At 52.9% G+C, this 18575-nt stretch overlaps 1 protein-coding gene and 1 long non-coding RNA gene across 5 annotated transcripts in view; one reads left to right on the top strand and one right to left on the bottom strand.

Moving 5' to 3' along the window:
* The window catches only part of PRMT8 (protein arginine methyltransferase 8), a 73729-nt gene extending 60630 nt beyond the window's left edge, over positions 1 to 13099 (bottom strand). The window contains exons 1-3 of one of the 4 annotated variants that reach the window (XM_043440235.1): positions 12205 to 13086; positions 11985 to 12115; positions 4386 to 4424 (exon numbers count right to left, since the gene is read on the bottom strand). In XM_043440235.1, coding sequence (XP_043296170.1) covers positions 4386 to 4424; positions 11985 to 12059 — 114 coding nt within the window. In that variant the 5' untranslated portion in view covers positions 12060 to 12115; positions 12205 to 13086. Of the gene's footprint in view, positions 1 to 4385; positions 4425 to 11984 lie in introns of all 4 variants that reach the window. The other 3 variants (XM_043440237.1, XM_043440234.1, XM_043440236.1) reach the window with 3 other exon arrangements.
* LOC122423308 lies at positions 12378 to 17209 on the top strand. The gene is made up of 2 exons (XR_006264125.1): positions 12378 to 12510; positions 15168 to 17209. It is a non-coding gene; the product is annotated as an uncharacterized LOC122423308 (long non-coding RNA).
* Positions 17210 to 18575: the final 1366 nt, after the last annotated feature.

Raw genomic sequence — 18575 nt, 5'->3', positions numbered from 1 at the left:
GTGAGACTGACTGACAGTCCCAACCAGTGTAAAAGGAAGGGGGCCATAATTTAAATACCAGCATCCATAGAACAGGCTTCCCTGGTGGCTCAGTCAGTAAAGAATCTGCCTGCAATGCAGGAGATCTGAGTTGGATCCCTGGGTCTGGAAGATCCCCTGGAGAAGAAAACGGCAACCCACTCCAGTATTCTTGCCTAGAGAATCCCATGGACAGAAGAGCCTGGAAGCCTGCAGTCCGTAGTGCTGCAACAGTCAGATGCAACTTATCAACTGAACCACCACCACCATCCATATAACACTGTCCATGCGGGAAAAGTACGTGTCACAGTGATCATTCATAGGACAAAAGGTTTCTAACCTCTAACAGGCATCAGCCCCTATGCTGGGTGCTGGGATCCAATGGTGAACAGCACAGACGGAGCCCCTGCCTTCACAAAGCTTATGGTGGACTTGTCGGTGAGGAAGTCAGCCAATGAGTACAGAGTGCTACGCACTGCGACCAAGAATGCATGGGTAGCATCACATGGTGGAGAGTGGGGAGAGCTAAGTCTGACTTAAATGAGGGAGTGGAATCAGGGAAGGCTTCCTGGAAGAGGTGGCATCTAAGGTGAGATCTGAAGAAAGAGTGATGAAGGAAGGTGATGAGGGGAGGGAGGGAGGTGAGGGTAGTTGGAGTAGAGGGGAAGGACATCAGAGAACAGCGCTCTGGGGCATGAGCTTGCAGAGTCGTCTAAGTCCTGGCAAGGAGGTGGGACCTTCTGCAGTGATAATGGAAAAGCCATTGAAGGTGTTTGAGGAGAGGAGTAGCGCAGTCAGGCTGCCACTTCAGAATGCGGGTTCATGCTGCTATGAGGACAGACCAAAGCCAGGGGCTGCTGACGGTGGGGTGGGATGCGCACCCAGGAGCAGATGCAGAGATTCAGGCAAGAGAAGGGCGACTTGCCCAGGATGGCCAAAGTGGCATCTGAAAGAGGAGGACAAAGTCAGGGCAGAGGACAAGCCAAGGAGACGCAGAATCACTGGAATCGCTGGGGAGACGGGACTGGAGGCTTGTTCCTCGGGTGACTTCACACCCCAAGATGAGGACCAGGAAGAGGGGGCAGATGTGGGAAGAGATGATGCTCCTGAGGGGCCCTGTGAATCTGAGGTCCCCGAGAGGCACCGGGGTGGGTGCGTCCGGGGGGTAGCCAGACAGAATGGTCCAACCAGAAGCACCAGCATATTGGAGAGAGGACGTGAGGGGGTCTGGAGGTGGTGTGTAGAACAAGACGGGAAGGCCACCCACCCCTCACCGGAGGAAAACAGCATCCGAGTTCCATAACAAAGGTCGTGCATTGGCTGCAAAGCCGGGACTGTGGACCTCCCTGCCCCTGACACTCAGATCCCTCTCTATGATGTCTCCTCCCTGGAATCTTGTGACCCACGTACAACACTCCCCACCACCCTGGGTCACCATCCCCTGACTCTTTCTCAGAGCTCCAGGCCAGTGGTGAAGTGTGTACCTCGTGTGTGTTACCTGCAAGGAACTACAAACCATGAGCCGTAAGTTCGTAAGCGCGGGGGCATGTGCTTCTACAGATGCCGGTCCATACCCCGCCCCGCTACCTGGATGACATGGTTCACACCCACTCTGCACTGAAATCCGAAAGGACGCTTCATGCTTTGAACTGTAAATCTTCCCCTAAAAGCAAAACAAAAGCTGAGCAAATAAACTCAGAGTTACTACAGCGGGGGGGGGGGGGGGGGGGGCGGAGAAAACATGTGTCACGTTTCTTTTTTCCTGTCTTGTGATCATATTTAACCCTTGTTTGTGGACTGTGACGTGGGTTTTAATCCCGCAGGGATGAAGATGAGACTCAAACTCGAGGCTGCCTCCAAAACCCTCCCCACCTGCATCCTGGGACTGCAGCTTTCATTCTGGAAAGCGGGGAGCAGAGAGACTTTCCAAGAGAAGGAAGTTGGCTGGTGTACATGTGACGCACAGGTTTATCTCCTTTATTCATTCAATAAATATTCATCAGTTCCGCACTCGGTACCTGAAGGCGAGAGTTGAACTAATGTGCATTAATAGAGAACATCCCTTAATTAGGAGCCCATTTATGCTGGTGATGGACTGCAATCATTTTCTGGGGATCCTCTGATTGTGCGTCCTTGGAGAGCGGCTGTCATAACTGCCTGTCAGGGGGCGATCAAGCCCTTGGATGTCACAGGCTTGTGGGAATTGCAGCCTTTCATTTCCTGGCAGCCCCAGCCGTGAAGGGCCACCCCTTTCCCTCCCTCCAGCTAACAAGAGAGGATTCTTCACAACAGAGCTGCAGGTCAGGCCCTGACGGAGGCGTCTGCTAATCGCTGCTCCCTTTAGAGTGGTCTGCTCTTGGCAGTACCACCCTACGGTCAAACCTCACCCCTGGTGAATACGCTCTCCTGGGCCCATGGACAAGAGGGCAGTGTGTTTAAATCGGTAATTAACACCCAACGTGAGGAGGGAGACTGGGCCACACCTCTGTCCTCCCTCCCCTTCCGCCAGGCCTCAGTTTCCCTCTAGGGAATGTGGGGAGGGGAGCACGATCAAGCCACTGACCAGTAGGAGTCGCTCTCGTCCCAGGAGCAGGGTTTGAGGGGGTCCCAGAGGAGGCTGAGAGGTCTGCAGTGGGTGCCCATTGCTCCCCCCTTCTCTCCATCTCTAGGGGCTCCATGAGATTTTGTTTTCATGCTCTGGGTCTTGCGGACACCAGAGCCCTGGACCCCAGCATTAAGTGTGCATGTGGAGTGGGGTAGCTAGGGCAGCCTGCGGGGCATGGAGGACCCCATCCCTCTTGAGAACGTTTGAATCGGTGAGTCCGTCACATCAGCAGGAGACAGCTTTTATTCATCTGTGTGTCCCCCTGCTCCTTCGAGACAATGCTGGAGAAGCTGGGATGATAAATCAGAGCTTGTCTTGAGCATCCCCCCGTGTGCCAATGTGAGCTTTACGTGAAGTCACTTGTTTAATCCTTGTAACAGCTTCATGGGAAAAAGTGCTACCACCACGTCATGGATGATTAAACTGGGCACAGGTGATGGTGTAACATGTGCATGCCTGGGGCCCAACCAGGCCGAGGTCTGCACCCGGGCATGAACCCCAGGGCCTGTGCCCTGAACCTCCACACAATACTGCCTCAGGCCCAAAAGCCAGTGACCCATGTGGCTTAATTGTTTGGAAGGTGCCCACAAAGTCTTCACCCCTCCAGTCCTCCAGAATAGCCCTTCATGGAAGCTGGCAGTGGGCTCACGATGCTACCACCACAATAAGTCTCTGGCTACAGGAGAAGAGGATGACAGAGGATGAGATGGTTGGATGGCATTACCGCCTCTATGGACATGAGTTTGAGCAGGCTCCAGGAATTGGTGATGGACAGGGAAGCCTGGTTTTCTGCAGTCCATGGAGCTGCAAAGAGTCAGACACGGCTGAGTGACTGAACTACTGCTAAGCCAGACTCCTGGGAGGACCAGTGGATTGAACACAGGGAGCCAGGTACAGGCTGGAAGGCTCCACCCTCTTCCACCCATGGATGTCTCTCAGTTCCTTCCAGCCCTCTGGTGCTGAGAGCTAGTGTGGAGCAAAAGTGAGGACAAACTTCCTGCTGGGATGGGGTTAAAGAGGGGAGAGAGGCCCCCATCAATAGCAGAGCCCCCGGCTCGGGAGCAACTCCATTCTGCTACTTAGGGCCCTACGAGTTTTGTCAAGATACCCAACCACTGTGTTTCCATTTCTTCAATTACAACACAGGAATAAGAAGAGTTGTTTTGCAATTTGTGTAAACTAAACAAGGCAATACATATGAAGCACTGAACACCATGTCCAGCACAAAATACAGACATGAACATGGCAGCTCTTGCTATAATTTTGCTGCTACTCAAGGAAAGGGGGCCCGGCCAAGGTGCTGGGGAGATGGTGGGGGAGGTGGACAGTGGGTGGACAGGAGAAGAGAGACCACCTCCACTGATTTTGTATTTTGAGCCCTGTTCATTGTCATCTGCAAGTCACTCTCTACTCAGGCCTATGATATGTTGGCTGAGGTCATGGGTTGAGTCGTCCCCCCAAAAGATGTACTGAAGCCCTAGCCACTGTCAGGGCTTCCCAGGTGGCTCAGTGGTAAAGAGGCATGCAAGAGACTAGGGTTCAATCCCTGGGTTGGGAAGATGGACGATCCCCAGGAGAAGGAATGACAACCCACTACAGTATTCCTGCCTGGGAAATCCTATGGACAGAGAAGCCTGGTGGGGCTACAGTCCACAGGATCACAGAGAGTGGGACATGACTGAGCGACTAAACAACAACCCCTGTGACCTGTGAATTTGACCTCGTTCGTAAACAATGCAATCGAGTTAAGACGAGGCCATACCTGACAAGGTGGGCTCTGGTTCAATATGACTTGGTGTCCCTAGAAGAAGAGATACAGACACACAGGGAGAGGGCCAGGTGGAGATGAAGGCAGAGAGGTAGTGCTGCATCTACCAACCACCGCACAGCTGACAACCACCAGAAGCAAAGAAGTCAGCAAACACAACCCCGTAAGAACCTCCGGTAGGAACCCCACCCTGCAGACGCCTGGATTTCAGGACATCTGGCCTCTGGAACAGGGAGGCAATAAATTTCTGTTGTTGAAGCCGCCAGTCTGTGGTATTTTGTTGCAAGAGCCTAAAACAATGAAATAAAGCTACAAAGATAAATTTTTTAAAAAAGTTCCTGTCCTGAAGTCTCTGCTATTCACTTCATGCCAAGAAAGAAGCTGGATAAACGTTCAGATTTAACGATGATCAGACAATGGCCTTCGGTCTAACTTTCAAAAATGTATACTTTGTTAGTCAAGAGCTTTTCCTGGCCCACTGGCAAGGATTTTGGGCTCAGGGGCATCACGGAACAAGGACTGTCCTGGCCACAGGTCCCCACCACCCCGGGGCACAGCAGTGAGAACCATGAAAGCAGGAGAGCAAAGTCTTTTCTTCAGCTTTTCTTCGACTTCTTCCCAATCCACCATTCATGGTTTCTCCAGTTAATTTCTTCTCTTCATATTTGTTTTGAGTATCTACTCTGGTCCTCCTGCTGCCTTCACAGCCCCACAGGGTGGAGAAACCACAGGTCTCAGTGGCTAGAAAACCAGAGTTTGGGTTCCATCACTTACTCCCCGTGGGATCTTGGGCAAGTCACACTAACTTTCTGCGCTTTGGTTTCTTCATCTGCCCCATGGGAATAGGATGTAACTTGCTGTGTTACGTATGGTGTAAGGATGGAGCCTAGGTATGCACGAATGTAATATAGGATGGCACCCCTTACATGAGACAATAGATGCCAAAGCATTTGGAGGGTCATATGAAAGGGAGAGATATCTCATTATGCACAATTCCTAGATCTTACATAGGGTAACAACTAGTTTTTAGTATTCCGTATCAGCATACACCAGAAAATTAGTGCCAAATATAAAAAGCAATCAATTAGAGGCTAAAGAAGGTGGAAATGGTGTTGACTTAGGAGGAGATATGGTATCGACACCAACACTGAGGAACTCTGGTGTTGGAAAAGTTTTCCCGCCTCTTAAATAACTTAAAGTTCCCATCCGGCTCTAAGAGTCCATGACTTTATGAAAATGTATATGTTGAGCTATTTTCTTGTATAAAATTACATTTTAAAAAGAAATCCTTACAGACTTCCCTGGCAATCCAGTGGTTAAGAATCCACCTGCCAATGCAGGGGACATGGGTTCAATCCCTGGTCCGGGAAAATTCCATATGCTGTGAGGCTACTAAGCCTGTGCTCCACAACTATTGAGCCCACTGTCCAGAGCCCAGGAGCCACAACTACTGAAGCCGGCATGCTCTAGAGCCGCGCACACATCTGCCACTGCAGTGAGCAGCCCGCACACTGCAAACAGAGAAAGCCCTCGTGGAGCAACAAAGACCCAGTGCAGTCAAAAATAAAAATGAGTTAAAAAAAAAAATGATTGTTACTTATGGGTCACCTGTTACAAATCTGGGGAAAGTTGTGATGCCTGAGGGACTTCTAATAACAAAATAGAAAAGCCTTTTGGTGTGTGGAACATCCAACCATCTGGGTACCCCTGGAGGGGTATATCTTCTCAACCCCACCTCTCCTGGCTAGTCCAGAATTTCAGAGGAAGGGGTTGGCATCACTCAGAACAGAGTTTAGTAGAGAGGGTAACAGCCCTCATGCAGCCCCAAATGCAAAGGCAACCAGACAGTCTTTAATCTCCTTTTAGAACAGAATAAGCCAAAGTGACTCCCATGGCAATGAAGAGGTGGAGCTCAGACCTAAGAACTTCCTGACTGAAAATGCACAAGGAGTTTGGGGAAGCTGCCTTCTCTGAAGCTCTGTAACTAGCAACCAAGGGGCCAACTGCATCGTGGGTGCAGGAGATGGGCTCAGGATGGTCCTTGCTGCCCGAGCTTCCTCTCCTCTGGCCAAATCTGTGCACGACTGGACAGCAATGCCTGCCCTTTACACAATACCACCATCCACTTCCAGTTACCTTGGCAGCTCACATCTCGCAACGCTGCCCATCCTTCCCCTGCTGGCACAGGAGAAGCCAAGGTGTAAGTGCTGTTTTTACAGATTTTTTGCATGTTCTACGCTGGAATGTGATAATCACTTCACATCGCAGTTAGCACAGAGGAGGAAATGAAAACCGCTCCTGAATCAGAGACAGGAGTGTGGTTTCACCCTCTCTGACAGCCAAAAGCCAAATGGAGGACTCTCCCAAGAGCCAAATTTCCCAGGAGGAAAACAAAACAAAACAAAACAAACGTGGGTATCTTCTTAATTCTCCTGAGTTCAGTTCAGGACTAAAATCCGTGTTTGATGAGGGAGGAGAAATGCATGCAGACCATGGTTTTGGGGACCATTTCAGCTGGAGAAACGAGGGCAGGGGTGAGTCCATCCTGTTGGCACTTTCCCGGCGAGGCTCCTAAAAGCTGACGGCTTGACGGTGATTGCGAAGGCCTCTGGAGCTCACGAGGCTCTAAACCCTTTGCATGAATTAATTCATTCAATCATTGCAACAGCTTTACGAGGCCCAGAGAGGTTAGGGGCGCCTTGTTCATCATAACAACACATCTACTGAGTTCAGAGTAAAAGCCAGGCAGTCTGGCTCCAGAGCCCCATGCTAGTTAGAAAGAGACACAATGTGGATCCCAGAGAAGTGTACTTGGATCCTACCAACTCTTGTCCTCTTCCTCCTCCTCATCCTCTCACTTTTGTGCTATAGGACCACCACACACTTAAGCGAGAAACCCCGAGAAGAGGGATCCATCAGCCAAAACCACCAACTGGCCCCACATCAGAATTCAGCCCCAGTCTCCCCGTAACTCACAGGAGCAGCACCCATTGGTACCCCAACCCCAGTGCCCCAACCCATAAATATTCTCTCTCTCCTTGGACCAGTAAGTCAAGATGACATTCAAAAACTAGTCTCCAAAATGACTCCTTTGCTAAAACTGTTTTCACACCCATGGAGGCTTCCCTTTGAGGTGCTTAAACCCCAGTCGGGGAAGCCGGCACCATAAATAATGCATCAGGCTTTCACCAAGAACTGGTAAAGCAAGCTGCAGCTCCAAAGCGTCCACCATCGCCCACGGCTCCTAATTGGGCATTGTGATTAATCCATTTATTTGCTATTCAGACGAACACCCCATAGGAAGAGTCAGTCATTACCAACTATTAAGTAGGAACACGGGTAACCAAATGTACCCTGGCTTGGAGCTTTGCAGCACCTTAATTCCCAGAATCTCCTCTCATTTTGTGTTTTCCAAGTCCACAAGAACCTAAGCACAAACGTGGGAGATAGGAGGCCCAGTTTGCACAAAGTGATTAAGACCCAGAAGGCTCACAAATTTATTCATAATCCTATGAATCAGTCAACATTTGTCAACGATTTTAATTTACTCTGCGTCAGGCCCAGTGTCAGAACAGGGTAGACCTGCTCCCCACACCCCAAAAGTTCTTTATCCAACTGGAAGTGACGTCGCCCCGTCGTGTCTGACTCTTTGCCACCCCATCAACTGTAGCCTATCACGCTCCTCCGTCCATGGGATTTTTCCAGGCAAGAGTACTGGAATGGGTTGCCATTTCCTTCTCCAATCCAATTGGAGAAACAGATATATAAAAATGCAATTATCTTGTAGCAGGGAAAGTGAGAGATAGGTATTAGGAGCACAAAAGAAGGAGAGGAACACTCCATCTCCATAGGGATGCAGGATACATGGAAGAGCTATTTAAATCCGTTTAAATGGAAGGCTGCACAGAGGAAGTGACCTTTGTGTGGAGTCCTGCAGGTTGAGGAAGATTCCCCCCACCACCCCCAGAGAGAAAGAGGGGGAAAGAGAAGCCCAGGTAGAGGAACCAGGATGTGCAAAGGCATTCAGGCATGAAGTTGGTGTTTGCAGAGAACTGCATGGGGCAGGTATGGAAGGGTTAAGGACATCAAGCTTTATCCTGTCCTAAAGGGAACAGGGTGACATGGTAAGTTTTGACAACGCTGTCTGCTCTTGAGCAGATCTGTGCTTCTGAAAGCCCATCGAACAGTGATGACGAGGCTGGACTAGAGAAGAGGACAACGGGAAAGTGCCTGCTGCCTGAGTGAGGGTGGCGGCCTCGCAAGCACGGTGGGCTGAAGAAGAGACTCTGATGGACACTCTAGGAGGTTCTGAAGGCACGTGTGGAGCAGGGGAGAGGGAGAAGAGGCTGCCAGGAGGGGATGCCTGGGGGTTGATGCCCTCAGCTGAGGAGGAGAAGCGCCCCTGAGGGAGGGAGCTGGAGAAAGTGGCAACAAGGTTGGCTATGCACCCCCCAAGCTGCACCCAGAATACCCTCGGCCCCAGTTCCAAACCTGTCTGGTCAAGGGAGGCTCTGCTCATAGATAGTTTTATTCCCCACTCTCCTTCCTGCATAACGATTAGCATAGTTCTCCCTACCTTTACCTTGTGAGTGATTACTTGCTCCCTGTCCTCCTTGCCTGTCCCAACACAGCATCTCTTCCTTCCTAAACATCCTCTCTCCCCATCCTCTTGCCTGCTCCCATCCACACATGACATTGTTTTAGAAGTAGCCATGTAGGGACTTCCCTGGTAGTCCAGTGGTTAAGACTCTATACTTCCATTGTGGGGGGCGGGGGGGGTGGGTTCGATCCCTGGTTGGGGAACTAAGATCCATATGCTGCATGGTGCAGTCGAAAGAAGAATTGAGGTAGTAGTATAGGGCAAAGGGCAACGAGCCAGAAGTAGGGGCAGTCTGTGCTCCAAGGCTGTCCTAGCCGGTCAGGTAACATTTCGAACTTGCTGGACCTCTCTGCCTCAGCATCCTCATCTGTAAAATGGGGCTAAGCAATGAATTCTAACCTTCTCCAATCTCACAGGATTATGGTGAGGATAAAATGAGATAAAGTGCTTGCAAACCACACCAACAAAAGTCAGGAAAAGGTGCTACCGAAAGATCTGGATCAGCCGGCACTCCTGTCCACCAAACTGAGTTCCTTGAGGGCAGTGGCCCAGTGTCTTTATCTTTGGGTCACGGGAACCTAATTATTCCTGGCACAGAGTCAGTATTTGATAAAGATATGCTGAATTGAGAACAAGGAGAGCTACCACCATAGACACACACACATACAGCCCAAGGCATCCTTGCCTCTCTCTCACCATAAATGCAGGCAAACCCACAGCACCCGACTTTTGGAAGTACTGCTCTAGTCCTGGCTCATTCCAAAAACAGGCAGTTCCTGGAAGAAAACCAAGCGATTGTCACGCTGCCTGGATGCCTCCACCGGGGCACGTTGGCCCAAGTCTGAATTCCTCCCTTTCTCCAGGAAGCTGCGAGGAACTGAACCCCAGACTCACTCCCCGCCCCGGGAGCCCCAGCTGGATCTGCCCCTCCCCCTGTGTGCCAGGCGTGCGACGTGGGGTTTTTTTTTTTTTTTCCCCCTTGCAGGAGCTCGGCCGCCTCTACTGCTGTTTTCATTGATGCCTTGAGCAGAGCTGGCATGTGCAACCGCCGAGAAGGGGGAGCATTGGAGCTGCGGGGGAAGCAAGTAAAAATAGCCTGGCGCGCGCACACGCGGCGCTCTGCCTGCTCCGGACGCCTTGAACCTTGGCCGAGGTGGGGAGCTCACCACAGCGAGCTCACTGCGGACGCTGGCCGGGGTCTGTGCCCGCACCCCGCGGGCAACAACAACAAGAGTGCGGGGGCCAGAGACCCGTGAAAACTTTTTTTTTTTTGGGGCTGCGGGCCGGGAAAAGCTGTTCCTTGCTGCCCGTGCTCCAGCCACATGGCTGCAGGGACTGCTACGTGCCCGCTGGGCCAACGGATTACAGAAGTGCGGCCTTGACTCGCAGCTATTTTTAGAAACCACTTCTGCGGGTGGGCGATCGCAGCGAGGAGGGCGAGGGGTTCAGTACAGGCGAGCTCTCTGCGTCGCGCTGCACAGCATCCTAAATGCCCGCTCGCCGGTGGGGGACCGGGAGGGGCCCCGCACGCGCTGGCTTCGCCCTAACTCAAGGAGACACTGTAGCTCCTGGACGCCTTACTGCTCTCCCCCGGAGCATTTTTTGTTTCGAAATCGACAGGATGCGTGCTGCTTCTAGTTTCTCGGAGAACGAGGGTTTATAAAAGCTTTGCTGCCTCCGCGGTGGGGTAGAGGGTTAGCTGCAGTTCAGACCTGGAGGGAAGACGGTTGGGAAGGGTCTCTGCCGCTCTGGGCATCCCACGGACGGAGGGACAATCCCCGCGCGCCACACCTCCGTCCCCGCCCCACGCTGCATATGGGCAACCATCTGTGAAAGGCACGGCAGCCCCACCAGACACCCGGCTATTAATAGAGCCCGGGAGTTTGTTCTCTGTCTTTTTCCTGCCACCGAGTAAGGGATGATCTTCACACACACACACACACACACACACACACACACACACACACACACCCCACTCCGCCCCCGCCCCGTCGCACCGTTCCTCCAGGAAGGTAAGGGGGCTGCCCACGCGGATCCCCTGCGTGACTACAGGTGCCCGGAGCCTACGGGTTGAGCCAGGGGTCATGACAGCAGAGTCAGAGCGAGGGCAGGAAACCCAGCCTTTGGTCGGTTTCGGGACGCTGGGCTCTTGGCGGCTCCGAGCCAACTCGAGAGTCGAGAAAGGGCAGCTGCCGGGTTGCCGGAGGCGGGGGGCCAGAGCGCAACTTGCGGAGCTCCCACGACCTCCTCCTCCAAGCTGCTGCGGCGCGGCGCGCAGCCCCCACCGCGCGCGCGGGCTCGGCTGCGGCAGGCGCGGGCGCTGTCCGCGGTCCTGAAGGTGGCGGCGGCCCGAGCTCCCTCCCCGGGTTAGTGCCCCCCGAGGTGGCTCGTAGGTCCCGGGTTGCGGACCTCTCCCCCGTCCGGGTCTGGGCGCCAAGGTCTGTCGGCGGTGCCCCTGCCCCACCCCGGCGCGGCTCGGCACCCCCGAGGCCCAAAGCTCTCCGCGGTACCGCGGGGACCAAAAGCGCGAGCTTGAAGGGTGACGGCCCGGAGGGACGGTCCAGGCCCTGCAGGGAAACGACCTGGTCCCTGGGTCGCCCATCCCGGCTCGGCACGGTCCGCCACTCTGGAGCCCTAACGGAACCCAGAGGAGAGGGCAGGGGAGCGCGGCCGCCCAGGGCTTGGGACTCGGGGTTGGGGGGTGGGGGCGGGCGCGAGCGAGCAGCGGGTGGCAGGAGAGGGAGATGGGGTAAGAGCGACTCTTTTGCATTTTTCAAGAGGGAGGGGTCCAGAGACAGGCACCGTCTTTCCCCCACCCAGCACACACACACACCACGCACACACACACAGACGCGCAAGCGGCCGGCTGGAGCAAGCGGGATGGAGCTGAGAAAGTTTGGCACCGGGAGCGGCGCGGCGCGCGCGGGGGTCTGGGCGGCCGCGGGGTGGCCCGGCGGCCGCGGGGTGGCCGGGCCGGCCTCTGGCCTCCTTACCTCGGTGCTCTCGGCCGCGTTCTCCGCCATCTTCCTCCTTAGGAGCAAGCAGCGGGAGGAATGTTTCATGCCCATAAGAGCCAGCGAGGGTTTGGTGGCACAGTGATGGGAGAAAGAGAGAGCGGGTGTCGCTTTAAAAGAGAGAGAGAAAGAGAGAGAATGGGAGGGAAAAAAAAAAAAAAGCCCAACCCAGCCCCTCTGCCGGAGCGTCGGCCGGTACCATCAACGGCGGTAGGGTCTTCCCTGCCGAGTCCACTTTGTTTTATTCTCCTCGGAGTCCAGTCCTTCGCACAGATCCGAGCGGCTCAGGCGCCCGCGACCCCCTCCCCGCCCCTCTCCGGCCGCGCTGCGGGCCCGGCAGGCGGGAGCAGCCCCCGAAGGCTCCGCGGCGGCGGCGGCGGCGCCTCGCCGGCTGCTCTGCTCGCAAAGTCCGGCCGGCCGAGGCAGCCGGCAACTCCTCTCAACTTCTGCCGATCGGCGGGCGAAGCCACACGCTCCCTGCGCGTCCCTCCCGGGGGCTGAGCCGGTGAGTGGGGGCGGGGAGAAGGCTGGGCCGGGCGGGCGGTGGCTGGGCGCAGACCGAGGGCTCCCGCGCCCCGGGGCCGCCCCCTCCCCCGGGCTCCGGGGGTCTCTGGGCCGCCTCCGCTGCCCGTCGCCGTAGACAACTTGCAGGGGGTGGGGTGGAGGGGAGCGAGGGCTGCGCGGACGCGGCTGGGCCGCGCTCGAGGCTCGGGGAAGGCAGGCGCGCCGGAGCTGGGCGCTGGCAGGTCCTCAGCCCCGGTGTGCGTCCTCCCCGCCCCCCAGGACCGATGCTGGGCAAGGCTGGGCCACGGTCGCCTCACCCCCACCCCACCCCATCCCACCCCCTCTCCTGCTCCGCTGCCAATTCCTGGATGCTTCCTTGGCGTTTGGGGTTTGGGGAGCAAAGGGGTGGCTGTCTGGATGAGGGAGGGTCCTTAACTCCTTCAACTCTAGGGCCAAGTGTGGCATCACCATCCTTTTTTTCTCCCACTCTGCCTCTCCTAGGGCTTGGGGCCCCCAGCCTCGCTGGGAAGGTGGGGCGAAGGTTCAGCCAGAAGTGGCTTGGAAAAGAGGGTGGGAGGAAGTCAAGTGGGTGACCTGCAGCCGACCTCCCCCTCCCCCAACCCCAGTCTTCCCTGGCAGTCCCCTGCCCACACATCTCTCTTCTCCCTCCTCACCCCTCCCCCAGCATCACCAGATTTTGAAGTCCCTTTTATGGGAGAGAAGGAGGATGTCACGTACCCATTAGGATTCTCTTGATCCTTTTTTAAGGGAGTTTGGGCGGTAGCAGGGGGTGTGAATTTTTATACAATGCATTCCTGTCTTCACTTTGAGAGCTTCTTTTTCTCTTAGTGGCCATCTGTCAGGCTGGTGGGAAACAGAGCCGGGCTGGGGGGGCGGGTGGGGGGCATTCTGTGTCTCCCATTCCAACAGGCCAACTTGGGGCTGACTCCTTCAAAGACAGCTGCACTTTTAAAGCTTTCACTTCACAAGTCAAGGGCAGGGACCCAAAAGGGGCTCCTTGGTCCTCCTGGTGCTCTACACTTCACCCCCACGCTGGCCCAGGGAGAGCAGTCCTGCATGCATGCCCGGGTGTTTTTTCAGCATCACCTTTGACAGCTGGGAGGCGTGAGCCTGATTGTCCTCAACTAACCCCAGCATCCATTGAAGAAATGGGCCAGAAACTAAAGAGGTTTCCATCACCTGGTCCTGGGGGGAAAGAGGATGCCTTGCAGTAAGTGCAGGAGGGAGAGGATGGAGAGTGAGCAAGACGTTTGAGTTCCTGGTGACTGTGTGTGTGTGTGTGTGAGTGTTTACTTAAGGAGTAAATTTAAACGAATGACCTTAACTTCCTTAACCCTTTCTCAGGCCACAGACCTGGGTGAGTGACCAGAGTCTTTGGTGACACTTGGTCATTCTCCTCCCCTTTCACATACTGCCAATGTGCCAAAGGTTGGGGGTGGGGGTGGGATAAATGAGCTGAATTTAAAGAATGACCTTTACCCTCTGGAACCCTGTTTTCTCTAAGCGTCTTTCTCAGAGACAGAAGATCTTGAGACATATGATCTTCCGCTGGGAGAGGCTCAGCACTTGTAAGATAAATGGAAACCAGAAAGGATCTTCCCACTTCTTCAGTCCCATCCTGTCGTTTTTTCGGGCAAGGACCTTGTGATCCTTCATCTCGCTGACGGAGAATCTGAGATGAGCTCTCCAGCCCCTGGCTTCCAGTCCAGCATTCTCCCCTCACCCCACGCCATGCCACCCCACACTGCTGCAGCCTGTGCAGGGAATCCATTCTGTGACTAACCGGGGCGGGGAGAGAGGTTCAGACAAGCTCCCACCAAAATAGGCTGCTGCCTGTGCGTGATTATGTTGCTATGAGAACCTCAGTGGGTGTGTTTCCTCCGTTCTCTGTTGAAATCTCTCACTTGGCTTCTCCCCAGGCACAGCTCCCCTCAGAATGGGGAGCAGAGAGGCTGAGATGGGAGAGCTGTCTTCTCATGGCAAAGAGTGTCCTAGTCCAATGTATCCAACCCCGAGCCAGCCTGGGGTGGTGCCTCAGTTGCCGAGGCCACCAGGGTGGCTCCAGAGTGCCTGGAGGACCAGACTGGGCTGTCTGAAGGTGGATGCTCCTGTCCTCTGCGGAGCCACCTTGGAGCAGAGAGCAGTGGCCCCTTCTATGCTCCCACCTCATTAATTGCTACTTTAAAAGACTAAATTTGGGGGTAAATTGCTACACAGCAAAAGATGACCTGAACACATCTCCTGGAGTTGTGAAAAGTCATAATGTATTTAAAGTGCCCAATACACAGTAGGCATTTTGTGGTACCATTTCTCTCACCATCCCCACTGTTCACAAGGATTTCGGTATTTCTCCATATCTTTTGCACAAGTATGTCAGCATACTCCTTTGCAGGATTAATGTAGTCATTCCACCAAGCACTTACTGGGCAGCACTTTTATACCTAACTCATGAGTAGGCACTGGGCTTTAGCAATAGGGAAAGACACTGGAATGACCATTGAGGAGGTCTTAATCACCTTGGATGCACGTGCATGTGTTCAGTCGCTAAGTTGTATCTGACTCTCTGCAACTCCAACGACTCTGTCCTTGGAATTTCCCAGGCAAGAATACTGAATGGGTTGCCATTTCCTCTTCCAGGGGATCTTCTCAACCCAGGGATCAAGCCCGCATCTCCTTTGGATTCTTTATCACTGAGCCAACTGGGAAGCCCTTATTCACCTTGGATGTTTTGAAATATACAGAACTTTTGTAGAAGAGCTTTCTTTGGAAAGGACTCTGGTGGGAGGCAAGAGGGCCTATGAACAGGGGTACAAGGGAGCTCTCTAGGGTGTGAGTTAAATGTGTGGTCTGTACAGTTAAGTCCTACCTGGTAAAGAGATCCCGAAGACTAATTTTGCTGTTGTCATTTTTCTTACACCAGGTCTTCAATGCAACAAAATGGATTGAATAGTACAAGTAAAATGCTTAGAACATGCCTGGCTCATGGTAAGAACATGGACACTACACTCACATTTCCAAGACCCTGAGCTGGGGGGCTCTGAGTTTGACTCAATCAAGCCCTTATCACATGCTGGAGACTCTCCCAGACCTCATGAAGTTCTTTCCACAATTCTCTGTGAAGTTGATACATTGTCGCTGTCTCCACATCATAACAGATGACACAAAAACACAGAGAACTGCCCACGTGGTGGAGTGGGCTTGCAAATCCAGGATACCAGCATGATCTTCCAGAGGTCACCCGGGGTTCCACGGACAGGGGAGTGGGTCCCAACCTTGCTGAGAATCATCCAGAGAGTTTTAGAAACACCATGCTCTGGTTCTACCCCCAAAAAGTAGGGCTAAGTGAGGAAGAAACTAGTACCTGGATCTTTTTTTTTTTAAGTCCCCAGATGAGTCTAACAGGTAGTCAGGTTTGAGGACAGTTGGCTATTTAGAGATAAAAAGACCCATTTTAGGAAAAATCCCTAAGTCACAGAGAAGACCCATCCAAAGCTGTAAGAAGCCCCACATTATCAAAAGTCCATCCCTAACAGAGGTCCTTGAGAGAGTAAAGCTGTGCTGTGGGTTGGCTGAGTATGCAGAGGTTTTTGCAAGACCCTTGGGGAGGACTATGCTGTACTTGGACAAGTTATCCTGCCTTACCCCTTCATAGATCACTGCCTTGTCATGGCAAAGGGGCTTGCGTAACTCAATGAAGCTATGAGCCAGGCCATGCAGGGCCACCCCAGATAGATGGGTTGAGGTAGTTATATCTCTGGGAGATAGTGGGGGACAGAGAGGCCTGGCGTGCTGCAGTTCACAGGGTCATAAAGAGACAGACATGACTTAACAACCGAACAACAACAATCCTTCTTTATGAGATGCCACAGAAAAGCCAAATCGCCTGTCACTAGAAGGGTTCAGTTGGACTCATTATTTGGCATAGAGGTAGTAGCAGAGCTGCAATCCCTGGAAGGCTGAGCAATGCCTCTGATGTTCCATCCATCCCATCATCGTCTCCTCCAAGCCCCACCCCCGTAGGATGAAGACTGTGTGTAGTAGATGTTCTTCAGAAGCAAGCCAACCCTTCCTCTGCTGCCTCCCAAAACCCAGCACCTGGGCTCAGGGTGCAGTTTCTCTGGCCTGCACACATACTGTTTAGGGAAACCCAGACGCCAGCTTGTTCAAATGTGGTTGCTGCAATAAGAGGGGATGTATAAGATGTGTCACATGGCTCCCCCTCCCCCCGCCACTCCTCCTCCTCGGGGGAACTCACACGTGGCCAGGGCTCACATATGGCTGAGACACGCTGCAGTGAATCCATGGCGCCTCAAGAATCAGGCCACAGTCGTTATCCATCACCACCTCCCAGCAGCAAACCCAGCAGTGTTCTTAAGTGTCTTCTGGGAGGTGGGAGCCAAGCCAAGGCTGCAGCAGCCAGCTACCTGGCTGAGCCTTCACACAGCCCCTCACCTGGGGAGCTCTCCTGCACGAAAGCCTCCACAGTCCTAATTCTCCCCAATCCAAATTATTTCTTAAACTATTTTCCCCCAAACAACTTGAAGAGTGCCACCAGTGCCTGCAAGGCAATTTGAATTTCTTCCCTTTTTTATTTTCCCTTGCAATTAAAACCGGAATGTTATTTCTTCTTTGCTCTGATAATGTCTGATTAAATCAATTCATTGTGGTCTTGTGCTGGATATGATCCTGTTTGACTTGACTATTTATTCTAACTATATTTGGGAGGCGTTTTCTTGGTGGTTCTTCAGAGCTTACTCCTTGGTGTTTAAAGCCCCTAAGAAGCTAAACCCCAGGCTATTATTACCTACCTTTCTCCCAAGGTGAAAAGTGAAAGTTGCTCAGCCGTGTCTGACACTTTGTGACCCCATGGATTATACAGTCCATGGAATTCTGCAGGCCAGAATACCAGAATAGATAGCCTTTCCCTTCTCCAGGGGATCTTCCCAACCCCGGGATCAAACCCAGGTCTCCCTCATTGCATGTGGATTCTTTACCAGCTGAGCCACAAGGGAAGCCCAAGAATACTGGAGTGGGTAGCCTATCCCTTCTCCAGTGCATCTTCCCGACCCAGGAATTGAACCAGGGTCTCCTGCATTGCAGGCAGATTCTTTACCAGCTGAGCTCTCAGGGAAGCCCTCCCAAGGTGAGAAGGACTCAAAAGAGACCCACACATTTTCTCAGTGGCCTACGATGGAACCCAAACTTCTCTGGAGGAAGCATAAGAGGAATACAGTAACAGAGCCCTTAGAGATACTAAAATAGTCTTTCTAAAATGTTGTCACAACAAAAATCAGCTTCTTCTTCTTGGTGGAAGCTATACACTCCATTCCTTTCCTCTTTCTCAAGTCATTCATAAAGGTTCACTTTCTTCTGGAAAATCTCTCCTGGGTCCCCCAAAGCCAGCTAGAAGTCAATTCCATCTATCTGGTGCCAGAACTCAGCACATGTTTTCTTCCATTAGCCCTTCTATAGCAGCTAGGCTAAGCCAAGCACTGTGCTGGGTGTTCTGGACCAGAAGATGAAAAGACACAGCCCTACCCTGATGACCTATCTTTCAGGGGGAGATGGTTATGGATTCAGAGGTACTATCAGAGGTCATATGGATTGGTTCTTATAGGTTCAATACAGCTATAACCAATGGCTTATTGTCAGGGAGGCCCTGCAAGAACTAACCACTGATATAGACAGGAGACCCTGGAGGCTTTAGGGCCTGGACTAGAAGCATAGTAGCTTCCATTCAGGTAAGGCTGGGGATACATTCTTTATCTAGATACTAAAGTTCCTGTGTGCTTCCAAAACTTTTATGGATGGGAAGTTTTGCAGCCTTGCCCCCCTCCCAAAAACATCAAGTACTGATATTTCTTGGGATATTTCTGTGACCTGCCCCAGTACAGGGATCATCTTGAGTTTTAGGGATGGTCCTGCCTGGAGGTGCACAGTGAGCTGAGGTGGCAAAGAAAGCTGGGCTTGGTCCCACCTGTTTTCTTTCTGGATCAGTTAACTGCCCCCATCTATCTCTTCCCTTCCTAAAGCATTTTTCTCTTT

The sequence above is a fragment of the Cervus canadensis genome, chromosome 21, assembly GCF_019320065.1.
Source record: "Cervus canadensis isolate Bull #8, Minnesota chromosome 21, ASM1932006v1, whole genome shotgun sequence".
Taxonomy (NCBI): Eukaryota; Metazoa; Chordata; class Mammalia; order Artiodactyla; family Cervidae; genus Cervus; species Cervus canadensis.
The sequence above is the reverse complement of the archived record's forward strand: the minus strand, read 5'-3'. Positions and strand labels throughout refer to the sequence as shown.